This window comes from Pseudonaja textilis, chromosome 1 (assembly GCF_049901715.1).
Source record: "Pseudonaja textilis isolate UNSWEBS1 chromosome 1, rPseTex1.2, whole genome shotgun sequence".
Classification (NCBI taxonomy): Eukaryota; Metazoa; Chordata; class Lepidosauria; order Squamata; family Elapidae; genus Pseudonaja; species Pseudonaja textilis.
The window spans coordinates 207,102,892-207,125,847 of record NC_141990.1 but is presented as its reverse complement, the minus strand read 5'-3'; the positions used below and the strand labels follow the sequence as shown (position 1 = coordinate 207,125,847).

The following is a 22,956-nucleotide window of genomic DNA, read 5'->3' as shown; positions in this document are numbered from 1 at the left end:
ATGAACTGGGAAACCAAAAGTTCTATTTAAAATTTAATGTAACAAGATGCAGCGGATAACTGCATCTATTTGTTATAACCCTCTGCATGAGGTGGTTTGGAAACAGCATTGTGGCAGCTGTCGATGAAGTTTTTGGAGAGCAAGCTATATTTAGAATACTTTTACGGCAAAGACAATCTCAGCTGGAATCTGGAAGGCCCAAGTATAATTAGCAGGCATTTCCTTGAACCAGTAGACAATGTAAATTATTTAAAGGTTTTCAGTGTTCTTATTTTATATCTCGGGATTTAAAATAAGAATTTAGCTAGAAAACCTTGGCAATCTAAAACCCAACTTACCTTTTCCTCATAGGGAGATTCCCCGCTCCAGTGCCGGTCTGTGCTGTTAATGACATCATCAACCCAGTGCACACTGGGACGACTCAGTGGAGTGGAGTGGTGATGGCAGGGCAGTAAATTCAGGGACCTTTAAGAAAAAAATGAGGTAAGACAGTCTAAAGGTTTTCCGAAATGCCTGCTAATTACATTTTGGCATCCAATAATTCTTAGGTAGTGTTTGAGAATTATTTCATCCCTTTATAATGCAATCTGAGAATTAAAAAAGAAACTCGATCCTGCTTTTTTGCAAATCTCTCAAGTGTGTGAGGACATATAATTTACTGTGTTTTTATGGACCACAATCATAATTATTTTTAACACCTTAAAAAAGGGTTTACAAACGTTTCTTCGTTTCCTGGAAGTTGGATGCTTAAAAACTAAAAGTATCTCATGATTCCATGTACAACTGTAGGCATGTAGGGTTTTGTTCTGAAACCTTTCTTTCCCCTAAAACATTCATTTCTCTGTTTCCATGTCTTTCTATAATAGCCAAAAATTAAAGAATCCACAGGGAAAAAAAAAAACATTTTAAAATGTGATAATAAGAAGTATAACCAAAGTAAGGCATTGAAAATAGAATTAACCCAGATTTATCACCTTTCGCTTCATTATTAAACATTCATATTCATGAAGATGACAATACAAATAAATAACTTATTTAGATCACAAGATTTAATTACCAGTAAGATAAAAATGGCATCCTTTGAGAGGCTCCTCAAACGATCAAACCCACCTTAGCAATTCTAAAATCTTCAAATAAGCAGTATTGTTCTAGTGAAATCTCAGAAACAAGATTTAGAAATTAAGTCTTAGAAATTTGTCTAAATTTGGGAAGTTGCTCAGAGCACTTTTGGGCTTTAAGCTGCCGGTGAAGTACGACACAGACAGTGGAGAAGTTATAAATGGCATGTTTAAATGCATACAGAATTTATACAAGTAGTCCTCAGTTAATGATCATTGTTGAGGAACCATTCAAAGTTATGATGATGCTGAATGTAGAGACTTAAGCCAGTCCTCATTGTTGGGGCCCTCACAGCATTCCCGAGCTCACGTGATAGCAATTCAAGCATTTGGAAAACAGCTTATAATTACGACATGATTGTCATTTGTAACCTTCATTGCCAGCTCCTAAACAAATTCAGCAGCAAGTTGTGATTATGCGACATCGGACTTAATGACTGTGGGTGGCCCATTTAACAACCACAGCTGTAATTTGCTATTGCAAGTCAGCTTGATGTCCTGCTTGTTTGCTTTGCAACAAAGTTGCCAATCCCAGTTAACTGTTGTTAAATGAGGACCACATGAAAAGAACAATTAATACATAGAAATTAATTCAGTAGAAAAATGCTACATTTATGGTGAATACCATGCTTAGAGAAACTAGCATAAGAAGTTTTACTAATGAGGTATCCCTCCATGGTCACTAATTAATAATTTTCTAAAAAATAGTTGGAAATGTAACAATCAAGTTGTCTTATTCTTTTGTGTTTAGTAATATAAAGTCTGGCAAGTTTGGAAAATGACTTAAAATGAAACTAATTCTAAAATTTGAATTCCCTTTCCATTCTGTCATCTTGTTATTAAATATCATTAAACCTTACATTTCTTCAAAGTATTTTGTACATACTAACTGCTGGTAGGTTAATTCTCTGCCTTGCATCGGAACTCGTATACAATTCTATCAGCAGAAGAATGACAAATTAAGTTTCTATTTATATTTGAAAGAGACATTAGGATCAAAATTTAATTTGACATAAAAACTATTTTTAGACTGTAATTCAATTCACAGGCATTTACCATGTCCAAATTTTGATTTCTATTCTACACTAGCTCTTAACATGAACTCGGGGTGATTTGTTAATTGGAAATAGATAATTTTTTAATTTAACCTATATTTACATTAACTTGATTTTAATATTGATCTGTATAAAATTACATGATATTTGAATGTGTAGAATTCAATTAATGTTCTGAGAATTTGCAACTGTTCTACTCAAGCTTATGATGCTTATACATTCCCTGCTTCTTCATTTTATTCTTTTTCATTTTTTGTTTTTGTTTTCCGGTATAAAATGAGCAATGTATAATAGTAAAACAAAAAGAATGAAAGAATCCATTCGGCAAACATTTGAATTGCACATAGCTACAAAGCATTCCAGCTACTCCAAGGGTCACAATGTGGCTTTGGTTTTATTCTAGTTAGATTATTATAACCATATTTTGATTATTTGTTTTATACGTCTATTTTTTGCCACTGGCATGGCATACAAAATGCCATTTTTATCATGGTAGGTTTTATTTTACCATGGATTATCCTCATTATCCTCAAGATAAAGATTTTTTGCAATAACCATAACCCAAATCTTAAATAATATATTCAAATATACATATAACTAATCCTTGACTTAATGATCAATTGCTTAGCAACCATTTGAAGTTATGACTGATCCAAAAGCTACTTATGACCCGTTTCTAAGGTCTTTCCCTCTGCCACATGATCACATATTGGATGCTCTGCACCTGGTCTGCATTTATAGCTGTTTGAAACACCCCATAGTTATGCAACTGATTTATGATGGTTTTGCCAGAAACTGGTGCTTGCTTACGATTTTGGATAAAAACTGGTCCATAGCAAATATTGGGTTTGCTTAACAACCGCCATATTTACTTATCGACTACAGTGTTCACTTAAGAACCTCAGCATTTCACTTAATGAACATTGCAAAAGTGAAATTGGTTTGGTCATGTGATGACCATTTCTGTGACCATCAGAATTGCAAGGTTCAATTATGGTCATAAATTGAGGACTATACCTGTATGAATGAAGAGATGTAGCATCAGATTCTCCACACAGATTTCCACTGTAGGAAAGGAAATTAAAACCTACAAAATATTCTGATTACTTTTATACCACGAAATGGCCTGTTGTCCACATATATCTTGCCATTTTATTTTCCTCAAGCCTAAGGACCACAAAAAACTTCCTTCATATTTATAATTATTTATTTTATTTTAATCTTTTTTTTCTTTCAAAAGACCTGACCAGAAGTTTTGCGAACATATAAAAGATGAAAAAGGTGAAGATTTTCAAAAACGGTACATCCTTAAACGAGAGAATTCTAGTCTAGACAAAGATGATAATCAGGTAAATATGGAAGATTACTGTATCTTGACTGCATGCTTACATTGCGCAATGAAAATTGGCAATTAACAACTTATTTAATTTAGATGCGAATACGATTAAAAGATGACAGAAGAAGCAAATCTATAGAAGAGCGAGAAGAAGAGTACCAGAGAGCTAGAGAACGAATATTTGCACAAGATGTAGGTATTAAGGAATGTCCACAGTATCTTTGACTATATGTAACAACAATAAAAGTGCATAATTAAAGCGCTCAAAATATTTGGGAAAAAACGTCTCTGTATTCCCATTCATGATCGCATTAAGAGAATGTTTATAAAGAAAGGGTAGAGCAACGGATTGGTTCTCAGTCCCTGGGCTGGGGATGATAATGTAGATATAGATATAGAAATATAGATATAGTGGCACTACCTCTTATCTTCTCCTTTGAGCTGCTGTTTAATTAAACCGTTTCCCGTTCTTTTTCTTTTTTTTTTTGTAAATTTTATTTGAGTTTTCACAAAGAACAAAAATACAAATAAAACATCCTTTTTGAAAGTAGCATAATCCCGGGTTACATTTCTTCGTACAGACACAAATTCAGGTTCATGCTCATTTTTATATTCTATTCCATATCTTATTACTATTTTACATTTTCTGCATAGCTTCTCCCCTCTTTTAATTTTCTCTATTTTAATTATCTCATCTCAATTCAAATCATTGTATTTATATTTTTTGTCTGTCCTGTTTCAATTATCTATTATCTTTTCTCATTTAACAAAATTTCTCCTGTAGTTACTGATTGGAGTATGATGCCTTTATATCTTTTCCCTAAAATTGTAACATTCAATATAATACATAACTTCCATTCGGATTCTGCTTGGTACATTCTTAAAATACACACTGTATTCTTAAAAAAAGAAAAAATTATAAATGTATATAATTAAAACAACATTCCATTCCATTCCAATTCAATTCTATCATTAATATTAATATTCATTAAAGTCTTAACATCTTTAACATTACTTTTCAATTAAATATCATACTTCTATGGGAACAATTATAAGCTTTCCATAGTTAATTCTCCCGCTTCACTTATATTTTATAAAACATTACCTTATTAAAATGTTCCCATTCCTTCCTAATTCAATTTTCTCATTTATTTTATTTCACTTATTTTATTCACAAACCTTTCACTAAATTACACTAACTATTTTATCCCTCATTTTAATCATACGTTGTTTCCAATTTTCTAAAGTTATTTTTATTATTAATATAACAATACAATCTTATGTACCTTTACAGAATCCCTTTTTCAGTTAGATTTTCACCCATTATCTCTAAATAGGTCCTGTTTCTTTATTTCTTGCTCCGGTCCTTTGTAACTTCTTTTCCTTTCCTTCTTCCCTCTCTTCTTCTCTCTCCCCTTTTTACCCCCTTGTCTCTCTACCTCTATTTCTCTCTTCTGTATTCCTCTCTTCTGTTGCTTTCCAGTATTATACTTATTTTTCGAATTATTTTTCTTTCCTTTGGTTGTTTTTTTAAGTCTTAAATTCTCCATTCTCTTTCCCCCCTTTCCTTTTTCTTCCCCAGATAAAATTGCTTGTTCATTAAAGATGGCTTCTTCTTTGTCCCAGTCTTCTTGTTTTGCAGTCATTTCTTCTTGTTTCTGATAGTTCCAAATCTCCATTTCTAAGAATTGAAAAACGAAGCCAAAAGAAGCCTTCCCTTCTTGTGCATCTTCTTTGTACTTTTTCAGTTCCATTTTCAATTCATCCAGAAGTGATGCCATTGTATAAATTTTTTAACAATCACCCAATTGATTTTAGTCATTCAAACATAATAACCAAGAATCCAAAGATCACCAAATAATCCAAATACACGCAAGCTGTTTCTTTTTTGCTCTTTTTTTCACGTTCTCTTCCTGGGGTTACTATTTAGTTGCAAAGTTTCAGTTAAAATGTATCTTTTAGAAGTCTTGTTGGAGTTTTACTGTAGATACTTTTTAATTCCAGGCAGTCTCCTCCCTCTTCCAGATCCTGCCCTTATTCTTTTTCTCTCCCTACCTGCTTATGAAAAAGAAAATTTTTAATGTCCAGAAATCTTTATTATCCCTTTGGCATTTTGTTTTATTTTCAGCTTAATTGCCTATTGATGTCAAAGCAGATTTTTCCGATTTCTTATTTAAGTCTCTTAGTTGTCAATATAGGGAAGGAGATAGAAGAAAAAAAAAGCCAAACCTTTCCCTTTTCACTTTCCTTCGCTGCTTCTGACTCTTCTTTGGGAGCGATGTTATTTTTTGTAAGTTTAAATTCCAGGGTACCTTAGTTGTTGCTTTTATAATTTAACCCGGTCAGCCAAAACTTTCACTTCTTATCTTCCTCCTGCACATTCTTTTCAGGTCGAGTTCTTCTTTGTGGTGGCCATTTCTGACCACCGCTGCAACCGCCTTCGGGAAAGGGAGTAATGGCCAGCTGAGGAGGAGAGATGCGGCTCTCCTCGACCCTGTTGGCGGTCTCCCCCCTCCTCACCACCTCTACGGGGTGGCTTAGCCCCGAAACCAGCCAGCTCGGGGCGCTCCAGCGGCGAGCCCAGACAGAAACTGCGCACGATTGCGGATTTCTGTCTGTCGCCGAAGCCCTTCAAACTGGAAGACCCGTTTCCCGTTCTTATGGACAGATTGCTCATAACAATTACATCTAGTCATGGGTGTTGAAAAGTCTGGGCATCTGTTTATACAGGTGATAGTCATATACTTGTTTTAATCATTCATATTGTGGTAATTTGGCATCTTCTAAGAATAGCAGCCAAGGCTCACAGATGGGAGGTTGACAGGTTTTAAATTAACTTTTTGAAACCTGGGCTGGAGAGTACACCCCAAAATGCATAGACTTATTTGCCCAGCTTTTTCTCCTAGGTTGCAAATAAAAGATAGTGAAACAAAGAGTAATAAATCCTGCTGTGGTTTCCTCTGCTCCCCTTCTATAACAGTGTGATGCCAATATGCACATTATGCTGACTAGCAGTTACATTTGGTTTCTCTGCTTCCCATTTGTTGTATATAAAACCTATCTGAATGATCACATTTGCCTTGCTGAAGGATTCGGTGGTCCTTCTTTCAATAATTGATTGCAACCGGTTACCAGTTGTTGTTTCCACATAGATGTTTAGACATTGATTTCAGTATGGATTGATGATAGAATCATTAATGACGCTGATATTTATTTTGCACTGTTTCTTTCCCCCAGTCGCTGTGTTCCCAAGAGAATTATATTATTGACAAAAGGTAAAGCGTCATCAGTATCTTTTTAAAAAAAAAAAACTTGTGTTTTTTTTTCTAAATGCAAAAAAAACAAAAGTACTAAGTTGCAATTCTATTGAACACGCCAACAGAATTCAAGAGGATGAAGCCAACAGTACCCAGCAAAGGCGACAGATTTTTAGGTAATTGAATGAATTCATTTTTTTATATCCCAAAGCATTCTGCACGTATTTCCTTTCCTTTCTTTCCTTGATGCTTTGGCAACGAATCTTCCGTCTTTAAAAACGAAAGTTTGTGGGTTACAGAATCAACAAGGATGCTTCAGGGAGGTCGGCAAACAGTCTCCAGAGCAGTACAGACACTGAGCTAAAGTACTCAGAACCTCGTCCATGGAGCAGCACGGATTCGGACAGCTCCCTTCGCAGTTTGAAACCCCCCGTGACCAAAGCCAGCAGCTTCAGTGGCATCTCTGTTCTGACAAGAGGCGATAGCACAGGAAGCAGCAAAAGCACTGGCAGGCTCTCCAAAACAGGTACCGCTGGAAAACCAAAGTCTAGGGGTAGCTAGGCAGCCTGCAAAAAGCATCCTCTGCCCGCCCACCATCGTTGCTGTTTTTGAAAAGTGCTTCTTTGACCCAGGGTTATAATCACTTAAGTGTTAGACACACCTTTGGTAGCATCTTGAATAGACCAGAAAGGGCTGTGGCTATTCCTGATCCTACCAATGTTTTGGATTGTTTATAAATAAAACATCTTTTAATGGATTGCATGCCTTGTTGGAGGCTGTTGATCTTCTGCATTTGGACCACTGTTAACCCAGCTAGCTTCATAGGCTAGTAGGCCAGGATCAGAAGTTGAAACAGCTGCAAGCAGTAGACAGACTGGTAGCGGTATAGGAAATGCAGTGATTCTCTCATGTGTGCCATTTCCAGGAATTAAAATTTTGTTACAGTAACTGAGCCTATAACATTGCAAGAGGGTTTCTGGTATGTTTTAGGAAGTTGCTTTATTAATTAATATTGAGAGCTTCTCCTAAGTTAATCTCCTAAAATGAGATCGCCACTGAAATCAGATTCTTCAAATTCTCTAAAGATTCCTTGATCTGAATAGCAATGGAGGATTGCTTTCAGGAGAGGCATACAACAGTAAGTTCTACAGTATATTTTAGATGTGATTTATGGAGATTTATAATTCCATACCTGTGAGTTAGTTTAAAGTAAGGCAATTATGCCTTTCCTGTTGTAACAATAGCAATAGCACTTAGACCTACATACCACTTCACAGCACTTTACAACCCTCTCTAAGCGGTTTACAGAGTCAACATATTGATTGTGGGTCCTCATTTTACCGACCTCAGAAGGATGGAAGGCTCAGTCAATCTTGAACCTGGTGATATTCGAACTGCCAAATTGCAGGCAGTTGGCAGTCAGCAGTACTGCATTCTAACCACTGCGCCACCTCAGCTCTTAGCACCATATGTTTCGTGATTGTTCACAGACTACATCGAAATTCGATACCATCCTCTGCCTATTGACAGCCTAAGTAGGCAATATTGAAGTAGATGAATCCATGGCCTAACTCAATAAAAGCAAATCCGTATTTCTTATGTCTATTTTTAGCCTGCCTCAGCTTTGACACAACTCCAAATCTCTTTTTCGAGTTTTATTAAGTTTGCTTTGCTAAGAAAAATTGTTTTGTTATTAGGCATGATTTTTAAAGGTTAATTTTGCTGACAGAGGTGTGCATTATGAGATTTTCAATCATATTAATACAAGGAAATTAACGTTTTTATGGATACCAAAAGTGTCCTTGTGGTGGTGATCCAGATGAGAGCTGGAACCTGACCCTTTCTGCTTCATAAAATGACATTTAGGCTTTTTAAAAAAAAAAAAAAATTAAAGTTATCAGTCGTTTTCTTGTAATGGTATAAATCAGGGTGTCCAAACTTGGTAACTTTAAGACTTGTGAAGTTGAACTCCATAATTCCCCATGCTGACTGGGAAATTCTGGGAGTTGAAATCCACAAGTCTTAAATGTTCCTAAATTTTGAGAACCCTGTTATAAATGACCTGAAATTCTTTTAAAAACATTAAATTATCAGGATTTGAGTCACCTTAACTGATCATTCCCCCCCTCCCCAAATTTCATTTCAATTCCTGATTTCATCAAGTGTTCTTTAATAGGATTTTTAAGCATTCTTTACTTTTTTTGGTCTCCTGAACTTGGGAAAACCCAAACATGACAATAAAATTCCACTTGGGACCTCACTTGACAATGCAGACAGATTGCCAAATACTTTTTTATTTGGCTTGTCAGTTGGGCACTTGTAAGATTGCCTAGCTTGCTTTTAATTACTGACAAATTAATTAAGAATGGTGTAATTTACCTTGACTTTGGACATAATGAGGTGTTGTAAGCGTTAAGTCTGTGTTCTTTCTTTTTGACATGTGCTGCTATAGTCGACTTTCAAAATCTATTTCAGGGTGTATCAATCACCATCCAAGTTGCACAACACAGCTTACATAGGGAGAATATTTGTGGTGGCTTAAAGTAATAAGTATATTAAGGATATAGAACAAAGAAAAGAACAAACGTGTGAATTTGTATTTTTAGATATCTGCTGCATTTTACAACCCAATAAGTCCAACTTGGCATTTTGTCATAATGATTGAAAATAAGAAGCAAAAAAACAACACTGGTGAGATACAGCAGGGGTTTTAAAGAAGCTCAACAGCTGCACAACAATTTTGGGCTCTTGGCACAAACCCTTTTTCTCTTCTGAATTATAAACATCCCCCTCAATTGCTTTGGGAGAAGACAAGAGTAATACTAGCTGGGCTTCACTTATGCCTAGCATTCAAAGGGCTTAAGAAATTTCTGGGAGCAAATACTGTACTCTAAATTTGCTCCTGAAGGAATTTGTAGCAGGATTCTTCTAGATCCTTATTCTTAAAATAGAGATCTCTTTTTGTGTTTGTGCCCAAGTGATACGATAAGGATATCTTGCGAACATATTCATTTGATATTAATGATGAAGAACTTTGATAGTGGAAGGTTTTTTAAAAGAATATAAAGAAAATTGTGTTATAACGTGAGTACAATCAGTACAGCAAACTTATCTATTTCATTTTGGTTTGAAGCCATTTATTAAAATTTAAGATATAAGGCGATACTTCCTAACAAACCTTGGCAGTGTTATAGTCTGGTTCACAGATGCAGTTCATGAAAAACTGGGCTGTAATTCTTTTCAGATTTAACAGATAAATTTTAAACGCCATAGTAATTTTACACTTTGACAACGCTAAAAACTAGCACAGTTGGAATCACTTCTCCACATGAACTTTAGAAATAAGAACTCCAAAATATTTTCATAGTATTGACTGGATTAGAATACTACTGAAACTAAAACTGCACAGATACTCCCAACAACTTAATCAATGCTGCCTTATATTTCAAGATGTTGATTTTTATTGATTTGAATATCCGTGAAAAAATAGAAATAAGATGTTTTATTTATCATGTGAAGACAGAAAGTAAAATGCAATCCAAATATATTTCTCAGTAAATAAAAAAAACCCTTGCTGTTTCGTCAGAGAAACATAATGTTAGTTTCCTATGAACTTTTGCACTTAAATTTTAAGTACATTTTGGAATAAACTTGTGCATATTCTTAGTTAGTGTATTTAACTCCAGTGCTGGATTCATTAAGATTGTTGTTGTTATTTTGAACAACACTAGCATGTTAAAATTCTACAGATCCAAATTTTCATCAGCTTTGTATGTATTTATAGATGGGTCCTTTGAATACCACTTTACACTTCAGTTGCCCACAACATCTCAACCTGATACTTCGTTGAATAGATACTTGCTGTAATTATTGGTGATAATAAGATTGTTGCCATCCTGCTTTACTCCCATTTGCATGGCTTGAAGGCAAAGTTCAGTGGTCATTAGTTCCTCCCTCATTGTGTGACATTTGGAGTAAATGGGAATCTAACCTGGAGAAGCTTCAGTGGGGTTTGGGGGAAAGTAGGTTGGTACTTCAGGCTTGGGAGTTACATGGATAACTTTAGATAGCAACCTGCCTATTTAAATGTGAATGCTATTACTCTGTCTCTAGGTAAAATCCATTTCTCATTACTCCTTTCCTAGGTTCAGAGTCTTCTAGTAGTGTAGGGTCATCCACGGGTTCTCTTTCTCACACCCAGCAACCTCTTCCAGTCACAGCTCTCAGCCAGCCTTCTCATGGCACATCTGCCGTCTATCCAACTATCAGCACTAGTAGTTCTCTTTCCTTTGATGGTGGCATAAGTGGGCAAGTGGCGCCTTCTAGCGGTAGCTTCTTTTTGCTTCCCTTGGAAGCGGCAGGCATACCACCTGGAAGTATTCTGATCAACCCTCAAACAGGTTGGTATCCAGTTGTGGGTGTCAATTTATCTGTCTTTCTCTCCCTGTGTGTCTCTGTCTCAAATTGCTAATTTGACAATGTTTTAGAAATGTGTAGTGTTTCCATTAACCATTAACCCTCTGCTCCCTAATATTCTTTCTCTCTTTCTTTTGGAAGATGTATGCATTTTAATCCTCCCCAGAATAGATATGCAGTGATGTTTTCTTTTTCTTTTTTTACTTTTTTTTGGGGGGGGGATCTATAAACTGCTTTCAGTGGAATCTTTTATTTTAATTTCTTTTGCATCCAATGTTTAAAATTGAAAACTAGCAGAATTAGAAAGTATTACATTTGGCTTATAATTTATATGGCTTTCTTTTCTTTTTCTTTTCTTTTTTCCTCTTGTACTGTTTTCTTCTTGTTGTCTACATTATGCTGCAGATTCATCCACTAAAAGAAGCAATGTGGGAATAAGACAGTTTATAATATAATTGTGCTACAGATAAATAAATCATGAAACAAACAAATAAATAAGCAAGCCAGATAAGACTTAGACTTGTTTGATATTCTCATAATGTGTAACCTGTAATATAGTAAAATACTAGCTAATTTATATTTTGCTAGCAAGCTGCCTTTTGCTATAATTACTTCTTTTCTTTTCTTTTTTTTTTTTTACAATTATCCTGTAGGTCAGCCATTCATTAACCCAGATGGCACTCCAGTTGTGTATAATCCTCCAATGCCTCAACAACCAATTAGAAACCAAGTGCCTGGACCTCCTCAGCCGCCGCCACCTCCCATACCACCTCAGCAGCAGCCAGCAACCAATCACATCCTCTCACAGGTGCTAAGTTCAAATACGAATGTTCGGTCGATAACTGATTAAACAAATAGTTGCTTATTTTTTTTTATCACGTACGGGTTAAGTGTTGGGGAAGGAAGATACATTTTCTTAAAGCCATTGAGTGTTTGATTGGCGTGTGTTTAGGTTATTGTAAGCTCGCCATCTTACATTGCTGTCATCTTCTCCCGCTGATAGCTGAACCAGTGTTTGATTGATTGATTCACTGTAATTGGAGCCTTGTGTTAAAATTTATTTGTACGATTTATATTGAAGACCTCTTGTGTGTGTGTGTTTTTTTTAAAAAAAAAACTTTTATTTTACACTAAAGAAATATTCCTACTTTCATTTCCTCTTACTCAGTTGCTAACGCTGTATGTTCAACTATTACTCCTTCAGCCTATCCGACCTCTTCAGCCTTCTTCACAGCCTGTTCAGTACTCCACAGTCACTTATCCACCCCCGCTCCTGCCAGTCTCATCTACCCAGCAATATACTGTGGTATATTATCTTCTACTCATCTTTTCTCTGCATGACAGATTCTCTGCTAGGCTAGAAGAATATATGAAGTCTGCATGTGAAATGTAAATATTGACTGGCTGTAGCCTCAAAAGGTAATCCCATTATTGGCAGGAGCACCAAGAGAGAGTTGAGAGGAAAGAATAAGGCTGGTCTGCCTACTAGTTTATCTGAAAGATATTTTTTTTAAAAACCAATTGGTTCCCTGATATAAAAAATATGCTTGCTGATATTACCCTTTGCAGCCTGTCAGTATTCAGTACACCTTTGAATTTGTTTCATATAAATACCCTTCTTTCTTTTCCCTTCTATATCTTTCTCTTCTAAGGTATCTCATTTTCCATGGCAGTGAAAGCTTTCTGTCAGGGCTTTAATGTTTGATGAGTGCCAGAAATGTTTTGGTTTTTTTTAGTTTTGCAGCGTAGCTGCATTTCTCAGATTTATAGACATCTAATCCATGTCTCAAGGTAGGTTCTCCATACACCAACACCCTTGGTTGCCATTTTTGCTGTTTGCTTGATATTTTAACAGAAGCTAGGTAGGCAAATACAGCTTTTAATTTAAATGGATTTTAATGGCACTTTAGACAAATTCCTAACGATAAAGCTACTATTCAAGGCAGGTGTCCTGTTAGCCTTACGGGGCTATGCTTTTCCCTACCAGTCACTGGAAAATAGAATGGGAAAGAGTTCTAAACTTTGTGTCATGTTTATGGTTGTCCAATAAGACAGTGATTGATCTTTGGGGCAAACATAATTCCGTACTGCCATCTTAAGTCTTTGTTCAGATGCAGTAGGGCTATTTTTAGATTCTTAGCTCTGTAATTCTCTCCTGTGTTCAATAGCAGGGTTGTGTGTTTCCTTCCAAGATAGTTTTTTGGCAGGATAGCTTAATAGTACTCCATAATTAAACCCTGTGATTCCTTGCTTTGCCTTGGTGTTAAACAACTTCTACATTCATTATCTTAAGGATGCCTTTGGTTACTCTTTTACTTATTTCAGCAAGACAACCTAGGACCCCAACTTAGCCATATGAGTCTCTCCCGTCAGCCATCTGGAGAAGCTGCTGATCCTCATGCCAACATGTTCCAGTCTACCGTGGTCCTCCCACCACCACAGCAATCTGGTTTTATCATAGCAACAGCCCCACCGCCACCACCGCCGCCGCCGCCACCACCACCTGGCCAACCTACTCCTAACTACAGTGGATCCAGCCACCCTGTTAACCAGCAAGTTCTTCAGCAACAGGGATATATGCAGCAACCAATGCCACAGGTATCAAGATTTTTCAAATATCATCAGCATGTTCTGTTACATGCTTGTAGAACTCAGTGTAGAACTGGTATTCCTGCAATTTTGTGTGCTCCTAGCACATACAGGGTTTGGGGTTGTTTCTTTTTTGTTGTTGTTGATTGCAGCACTCAGGGCAGTTTACAACGATTTTAAAAATACATGAAATAAAGGATAATTGGATGCAATAGAAATTAAAACCAGTTATGTTTTTTTTCCATATTACTTAGTGTTTAGTAAATAATTCTTAGCGAGCATATCTGTAGCCTGAAAATACGAAGAAGACTCTTTTCGAAGTATCCAGCACTTGAGTGTCTGGCAATGTGGGCATCTTCAGAAGACCATATTGTACTGATCTGAGTAGCTGGCCAGGTTTATAATGTGAGAGGCAGCCTGGCAGAAAATCAGGCCTCAGTCCTTTAGAGTTCTCAGGTCAGGACAGGCATCTTAATCTGTGCCCAGTAGCAATTAGTAGCCAAGGTATGTATTTTAGTACCAACTTCATATGATTCCTGTACCTTGCACCTATTGTATAGATATCTATAGAAATGGTCACGGAATAAATTACTGTAGACAGGCTCTATGACTTTGCTGTCAATATGTATTGCTTCTTCGTTTAGTTATAGAAGTTTAAAACTAACAAATTAGAACTTGACACACATTGAACTGTACTCGCAGTTCTACTCTTAAAAGAACTATATGCTTGTAGCAATTAAATCACTGAGTCATTAATGAAATAATGATTTCATGGCAGATCGACTGTTGTTTTTATCTATTTGCAGTATTGTTCTGAGAAAGAAGTGCCTTGTTATTAGAGATTATGAGATTTATTTAAGAATTTTCTATATGATAATATGATAATAGTTTTAATATCTCACTGACAAATTGTGATACTTTTATCTTTTCTACTGTAATGCATATGTAGCCATTTTGGGAAGGTGGCTTTTTTGTTTTTTAGCATTTAAAGAGCATCCTTGCATTACCTTTTGCTAAGTTTGGGTTTATTCTTTTCCAAGGTGTTTTGTGGTTCTTTTGACCTGCCTACATTCAGCAACTATACATGTCTGATTTAGAAACAGGTATGGGTCTCCTGTATATAAACCCTACAATTCTTTTTTTTTTCAAGATGCCAGCCTGTTACTGTGCTCCAGGCCAGTATCCACACTCCAGTCAACAATATCGTCCAGTTACGTCAGTTCATTACAACACACAGCAAAACCAGCCACTGCCACAGCCTGCTCAACAGACAGGTTTGTGGTGCTTTCTCCCCTTACTTCTTGTACCTTTGAAGCTTTCACGTGACTAGGTGAGGAAGAAGTAACGTGAAGTATTTTATAGAGGGGGCAAAAACATTTTTGTGTTTGAAGTGACCAAAATTCTTCCTACTGATAGGAATGCATCTTTTAAATAGGCCGAGTTTAGTAAATCCTAAGAGGCAGAATTCGAAAGGATAATTAGTTGCTTGGAAAATCAAACAAACAAAAAAAAAATCAGGAGTGTATTTGCTCAACCTTGTTTGTAAATAATTTCCAACAAGAGGCCAGAGTGAAATAAATATGTTTTTCTTATCAAACAAGTAAACCGTAGTTTAGCATTTTGTTCTCTTCATCAATTTTATAAACTAAATTTACCTGATCTTGAAGGAGTGAGATAGATCTTACGTTCTTGATGGTGTGATTTTTGGAAGAATTTTTTTTATTGTTTGTTGGGAGGTTAGTGGCTGGACTTTGTCTTCTGTATAAATCATGCAAAGCTAATTCTGCTTATTGCCTCTCCTGTATTTTTTCTGCTTTTATTTGAATCATGAATGCTGTTACGGATTGACTTTTATAGCTAAGAAGGTTTGTATTCCAGCATGATTTAGTTTTTGTATGCCCGAAATACAAGAACAATCTATACTGAGCTGTGTATAATAATTGGGGAGGGGGAGAAATCTCAGTTAAAATCTACATGAAACTCGTACTTTCTGGTATAATATTTCTGAAGCAAAATGTTTTGCCTTGCCTCAGAAACTAAGCTTTAAAGAGGCTGGGTTGTTTGATCTACAGCTTCTGTTCTTTCCTTATTATTGTCTTGGATGTCAGTTGCAATCCAGAAAATCTGGCATCGGTTTGCCTTTCCTTCTTTTATAAATACTTTTCTGAAGACATTATTCATTCTTTCTATGTTTTTCCTAGACAGATAAATTAGAATAAATACTTTAGATGCTTTTGTTCAAATACATGGGCCAAAGTATAAAACTGTTATCCCAAAAGAAATGGTTGCCTTGATTTATCTCTTCAGATGTGATCAGGTCTTGTACCTGCATTCACCAACATGGACATTTGTTTTTCATTATGGTTAAAACCAGCAGGATGACTACTGGAAAACATACAGTAATTGGTTCTTTTACAGTTTTACACTAAAACTGAAGAAGGATCCCTTGCTCTTTGCTGAGCCTGTTAAATCATTGCAGCAATTATCTGGACTTGAGACCTGGAAAGCACTGTATAAATTTCAATAAAAATGAATTTTATTAACTTTGCATCCTCAGCAGAAATTAATCTGAAATAATTCAGCTTATGTGTTTTAAAAGAAGTCCATTTATAGAGCATTTCCTTGGTGATAAGGTGTTTTAATACATTTATGAAATTATAAAATTAAAGCTAAAGTAAAATCGTGCCTTTGAAATCTGTCGTACATTTCAGTAGTAACCCTGACACTAATATCAAGGTAACTAATTCAGTTGCTTTTTTTGGAGTTATTTAACAATGAATGACATAAATTATTTGATTGTCTACATTGTTCGCTTTTGTTTGCAGAATTTATTTTTGGAAATGCTTAGAGTGATTACCTCTTTTGTGTGTGTGAGACAGTGTCTTGCGGTTTCAAGTGCTTTTTGTTTAATTTGAACAAATCAGGTTTGAGCTAGACTCGGGTCCTTAGTTTGTATTCTAATGTTTATTTATTTCTATATATACTTCTCCCTTTCCCCGTCAGTCATGAAGTACTGGTAGCTAATGAGAATGTATATTTATAGAAATTAAAATTCCTGTGTGGTTTCTGATACATTTTTTCATTCGCCCTGGATGTTACTCTTGATGAAACACAACTATATAGTAGGTTACCGGGCTTAAATATTTACCGCTTGGTTCAATATTCTGTATTGCCTGTTGCATGAATCATGCAGATATCACTAATCTGTACCTGCTTTGGGGAAGTGTTTTAACCAAAAAGGTTGGAGTGAGATTGTGTTCAAGATGCAAATGCTGAAATAATGGCAACATTTGGTGAAAAAGTTCATGTATCCTGCACCTTAAGCACAAATCAGAAACTTGTGGGAAATTTATTTATTTTATTATTTATTTGTTTGTTTGTTTTTCATATTTCTTAACCATCCATTTCCCTCAGAAGGGTGCTCAGTTTTCGATCTTAATTATGAATTCAGATAATACATAGATAAAGATAGATGGAAACTAACCAAAGGAGATCTGGTTTGAATTAGGTTAAACGTTAAATTTCAAGGCAGTGGGAAGGGCAATTCTGAGTATGAAATATGCAAAACCAGTTTGAAAAGATGCTAATTGAAATATATGGTTCTATTAAAAAATTGTTTTAAAAAATTACATTTGAACTGTTGTTATTGAACATTTGTTGTAAGAAGGATAAACAGTTACATCACCAGATTGAAAAATGCATTATAATCAGTCCAGTCAGTGATTAAAAAAACCACCTCTACTCCAAGCACAATTCTGTGTCTCTGCAACAAACAGCCCTTGTAAAATAGATTGGTTTTATCGTGAGCTGTTGGATTCGGGGCCGTAACACTGTCTGAGAGGGTTACATATCTCACAGTGAACCGGTCTCTTTTTCAGCTGCTTCCTGGCTTCCTTTATAAAGGGGTTGCAGGTGTATCTGTCTGCAGTTGTGACTTTCTTATCAAGGATTGCATTGTTTTCTCCCACTTTAAAAAAAATAGACTGATCTGCATCCTCGGCCCTCAGATACTCCAATGTATCAGGAAAGTAATGTCTAGAGCAGGAATATTTTAGACAAGTGTTTGTTTTTATGTGGTATGTTTTATTTGCCCTGCGTTCTTTTGTTTTTTAGACTCCTGCCACAATTGAAATTTTAATTGCTTTAACGGAGGCCGTGCCTCGTTCCAACAGATATGTATATGTATAATATGCGGGTTTGGATACTGGGAACAGTTTTATTACTTGAGGAAAACTCACGAACTACTGTTCATTCTTTGTTATCTCTGAGAATCAGTTTTTAACCACTCTTTAATAGCCTGGCTGCAAAATATAACCATCTGTCTCAGCAGATGCTCTTTCTCTTTCTTTTCCTGCTGAATGCTGTGTTTCTTTCTTGCCACTTGGAATGCTGAGGAGGAAGAGTGCAGCTAAAAATAGCAAGGTGCTTTGGAACCCAGGGGCGAAATATGTTAGCAGTCAATTTATATTGTCTTAGTTCTTCTCTCAGCATGGAAAATTGATTTTTTACCTCACCAGTACGAAAGTGCCAGAAGACTCAGAATAGCTTTCGCAGCTACACTGCAGTCCCTGAGAAACAGAAATAGCACAACTAGCAGAACTCGGCAACTTCAGTGCACGCATCCATTACATGTTGTTTGCAATCTGTACCCCAAGAATAATCTTACGTTTTATTTTGCATAGTCTATTGCAGAGGTCCCTAACCCCCAGTCTGTGGACTGGTGTCAGTCTGTAGCATGCCAGCAAGTGGTCCGTGCAAATAAATGAAAATCCCATCCACGGAATGCAGGCAGCACACAAAACCACGCCCGCCCTGATCCACTGAAAAAACCTTTCTCCATGGAACCAGTCCGTGGTGCTCAAAGGGTTGGGGTGCACTGGTCTTTTGGGCTGCCAAATGCATTCCAGCATGTAGTTTATTTAAAAAGAGGGAGAGGAAACCTGATTTTAGGAAGTGGATGACCTTTATTGATTACAAAAATCTTATGCAAGATCAGACTGGCTTTAGTAACTGGAATAGGAGACCCATCAGGAAGAACCACAGCTGCAAGTTATATTGGGAAGTGAAAAAGTTGCTTGTAAAACAAGATACAACATTGATGATATCCATTCAGTTGTGTCCAACTCCTGGCATAGAGTTTGGCTTTTTTAACTTATTTATGTTTTTAGAATATTTACTATATTTATACCTATGATTGTAAACCATCCAGAGTTACCTTGCAGTAAGATGAACAACCAATAAATTGTATAAACAAACAAATAAATAAATTCTGTGGGATACATTTACAGAATTAATTGGTCTCCATTTGTTCATATCAAATATTCTTCTCACATAAAAGTACCCTTTTATTCACAGAAACACGAAGGAGGGAGCAGGGGAGGGAAGGAGGGAGAGGTGTGAGAAGAAGAGATAATTTGATAGGAGAGGAATTAGTAATGAAAAAAGGCCAGGTACCCTAGGTCAGTCCCTTATTCAGGAACCAAAGATTAAAAACCTTTCAAAGCATGATTTTTCTATTGAACATTTCTGGTGATGAGAATGAAAAGTAAGACTCTGCTCTCTTCCAATACCATCTTTGTTCCTTTTGGCAAAATGAAAGTAAATGTTGGGTAGTAGATTTTTTTTTTAAAAGGGAAACATTCCCCTCAACAGCTTAACCCAATGTCAAATTGCCCTTATTCTCCCTCTCCCTGCACCCTTTCTATTACCTTTATTACAATTAGGATTGTTATAAACTTTGACTGACTGCCAGAAAATTCAGAGGTTGTCTATTGGGAAGGAATCCTCTTTCCCTTCACAAGAGAGCTTTCTGCTTCCAACTTATACTTGGCTTAATCTTCATAATAAGTTATGTTGTTCCTTTACATGAACTGTAGTAGGTTGGATGTTTGACTGGCAAGTGGCCTGTGAATAATTTTCTGGAAAAAATGATTCCTTTTTTTCTAAAACATGTTCCACTTAATAATAAAACAATGGTCTTCCATCTTAGTAGCTGTGGTTTTTTTTCTTTGACTTCGATGAAGAACTCATTCTCAGAATGAAACAGGTGCCTAAGTTTGATCATCTACTCAGTCTTTTTAGGTCAACCTTGGCAGCTTTCTGATGTGTGGACTTCAACTCCTAAGTTTCCCCAGTCAGCTAAGCTATTTGAAAGCTACCAAGATCAAGAAACCCTGGTTAAACAATTCAGAAAATCAAGTCTGTTCAATTCTGCCTCAAGAAATATGATGTATTTATATAACGTGATGTTTTCTTAAATTGGAGACTGCCTTTTAAATAACGTCAATAAGAATTTGAAAATTTTCAGATTTGCTGAAGAGGCTTCCCACTACAATTCTGAAAAACAATTAGAAGAAGGGGAGGAAAGCCTAAACTGTAAAATATATTCATACTTTTTGTATGTTTAGGGCTGTTTCAAGTCTTAGAAAAATGATTTAACTTAGGACAGACAAGCACATAAATGTACATATACACAAGCACTGTTATATTGTGCCATGAATCAGAACTAACAAATTATGGTTTAATGAAGCTAAAGTTGATAATTATTTCTATTTATCAGGCACAATTAGAACATAAAGTTGCATGTTGACTGCTGTTCAGCAAATAAGTTTAGCCTCGATCTAGTTGTCTTTGTGAAAATAAAATACAAATGCATTTATCTGAAAAATGTTGTGGGTATTATGTGTTGGAAGTCCTTTACACTCTGGTTTGACCACCTGCTTTGTGTTAATGGCTTAGCAGTTGCTGCCACAATCTGTCTTCCAGAGACCTTCGCATGGCATCCTTCCCCTGGGTCTAGTGTGTGAGATAGGACTGTCACAACCAGTGCTACCTTTCTGGCAATTAAGAGATATACATTTCTAAAAAGGAAATAAGCTTTATCATTTGATCTCATGTCCATGTACTTTATAGGTATATAACTAGTGAGTAAGGCCATCCACACCAGAGATAATGTCACCTGAGAGAAGCAAAATGAAAGTTTATTTTAAAATATAAATAAAATATATACATTTAAAAACTTCAAATATTAAAATGCAAACCACCTCAGGTAGGTAGAGTGAGTGAGTGAGTGAGTGAGTGAGTGAGTGAGTGAGTGAGTGAGTGAGTGACCGACCTTGAACAGGGTCACAAACCTAACAGAAAATCCACAAGACAGTACAAATGAGTAGACTAAAAAATGAAATATAAGAAGAGATGTTCCAAGCAAACTCCAAGATGGCACCAGTTATCTTAAATGGGGAAAAGGAACTTTAATAAAATAGAGCTAAATTCAATTTATTTCTTCAGAAAACAGGATTCTACAGATAAAACGTAACACAATGTTCCTAGCTAAAAATATAGAGAGAGATAGCTGTGGCTACATGATGTATAGCATCTCTCTATCATGAAATGTTTATACGTCTACATCAGGCTGGTAGGCAGATTAATTGGTTACGAATGTGAGCTTGTAGTTAGTCATTCACAATAAACCACAACTAAGATTTTGATCATTATCATACAAATATTACTTGAGTCATAAATTATCTCTGTTTTTGTATGTGGCTTTCTTTTGAAGTAATCCATAGAAAAACTGATGTCGTTATATTTAAAGAATACTCTTGTTACCCTGTCAATCCTTATTTTAAATATTTGTATTCTTGCAGGTTACCAAGTTATGCCTAACCAGCAGCAAAACTACCAGGGTTTAGTTGGTGTCCAGCAGTCGCAAAACCAAAATCTTGTTGGAGGCCAACCCAACAACATTGGAAATCAGATTCAAGGAGTACTTGTTCCATATCCTCCTCTGCCATCTTATCAAGTAAGCCGTAATAGCATTAAAATATAAGTAGCTATGCTGAATACAGTTCTCAGAACCTTTTTGTCCTTTTTTCTAGTTCTGAAATTGAAAGAGATTATTCTATTCAGATGAAAATTCACCATTTGTGGCTGTCCACATGTAATCTATAGTGGGTCGTCATAGCTGCTGGATTTTTAGACTTTTGTGGATACTACCCTTCACTATTCTTTGGTTGCCTTGTATATTTCTTTTGCATGAATAATCTGCCATCATGTACATTTCTGTTTATTCTTGGTAATGCTAGCATACTATAATTCTTAGGTCTCCATGGCTCCAGTTTCCCAAGGACTGTCCCAACAAACATATCAGCAGCCAGTGGTTATTCCCAGTCAGTCAAACCAAGGACTCCCCACATCAGGAATGCCCGTTTACTATAGTGTCATTCCATCTGGACAGCAGAATAATTTAAGGTGAGTGTAATTTAAGATTTTAAATTAGATTTTAGTGGGAGGTTGTTTTTTAATAAAAGATTGTGATCAAAGAAGCCACGAGGAAAAACAGAATCAATAACTTACAAACCCAAATTCATTCAGTTGAATTTGAATAACGTGATATTATTTAGTCCTGGGTCTTTTAATGTCTGTGTAGACTAAATCATTGTTTCATGTCACCGTTTCTTCAGAAAGGATATCTTTAGGGAGCAGGAAAATAAGCAGAAGTTTTGATTGTGCCTGCTTAATTTTTGGAAATAACAGAATGGGATGGAGTGGGTTTTTAGTTTGCAGAAACATTTTCTCCCTGTATAAATGTTTAATCATAGAACGAGCTCCTTTTTATGCGTGGAGGTTAAATTCCGTATTTTACACTATAGCATCTGATTTGAGTTCTCATGTTTCATGTAATACTATTGGTCCATGTCCAGCTAATTTGTGTTGTGCTTCTTCCTTCCCTTCTGGGATGAGAAATTACGAATCTGTTCTACCCTTACCTGTATGAGGCATGCATGGAAGCTGAAAAGCTGTATCACCAAAAGGGGGGGGGAAAAACATTTTGAGATTTTTGCAAAAATTATCAGCAGAACAAGGGCATTAAGCCTCCTCTGTTGGTTGAAATGCATCTCTTTTGTTTCATAAAATCCTTAGACTCCTTCTGGTGATATTGCTATCAGCTCCCCATGCGCTCCTCAGTGGATGCGTGCTCTTATTTATTTTTAAAAGCTCACCTTCTCCACAGTATAACGACCTTGACTGTTGCTCTTCTTTATATATAATACATGAGGTTCTGCCCTATTTCTCAGTGGATGCCCAAAATAACCTAAGGTAATATGTTAAGTTTCTCTACTGTTGAGGAAAAATAAACTGGTGAACTGCACTGCCAAGCAGGTGAATGTGATCTTTCCCCCACAATT

At 36.0% G+C, this 22,956-nt stretch overlaps 1 protein-coding gene across 15 annotated transcripts in view; it reads left to right on the top strand.

Annotated features, from left to right (window-relative positions):
* R3HDM1 (R3H domain containing 1) overlaps window positions 1-22,956 on the top strand; it is a 63,852-nt gene that overhangs the window by 24,154 nt on the left and 16,742 nt on the right. For 7 of the 15 annotated variants that reach the window (XM_026714615.2, XM_026714614.2, XM_026714613.2 and 4 more), the window contains 12 exons: window positions 3,414-3,522; window positions 3,606-3,701; window positions 6,747-6,784; window positions 6,892-6,942; window positions 7,066-7,292; window positions 10,912-11,166; window positions 11,836-11,990; window positions 12,387-12,488; window positions 13,508-13,780; window positions 14,922-15,045; window positions 21,415-21,569; window positions 21,870-22,018. In XM_026714615.2, the coding sequence (XP_026570400.1) occupies window positions 3,414-3,522; window positions 3,606-3,701; window positions 6,747-6,784; window positions 6,892-6,942; window positions 7,066-7,292; window positions 10,912-11,166; window positions 11,836-11,990; window positions 12,387-12,488; window positions 13,508-13,780; window positions 14,922-15,045; window positions 21,415-21,569; window positions 21,870-22,018 (1,734 nt within the window). The remainder of the gene's footprint in view (window positions 1-3,413; window positions 3,523-3,605; window positions 3,702-6,746; window positions 6,785-6,891; window positions 6,943-7,065; window positions 7,293-10,911; window positions 11,167-11,835; window positions 11,991-12,386; window positions 12,489-13,507; window positions 13,781-14,921; window positions 15,046-21,414; window positions 21,570-21,869; window positions 22,019-22,956) is intronic. The other 8 variants (XM_026714616.2, XM_087920321.1, XM_087920319.1 and 5 more) reach the window with 3 other exon arrangements.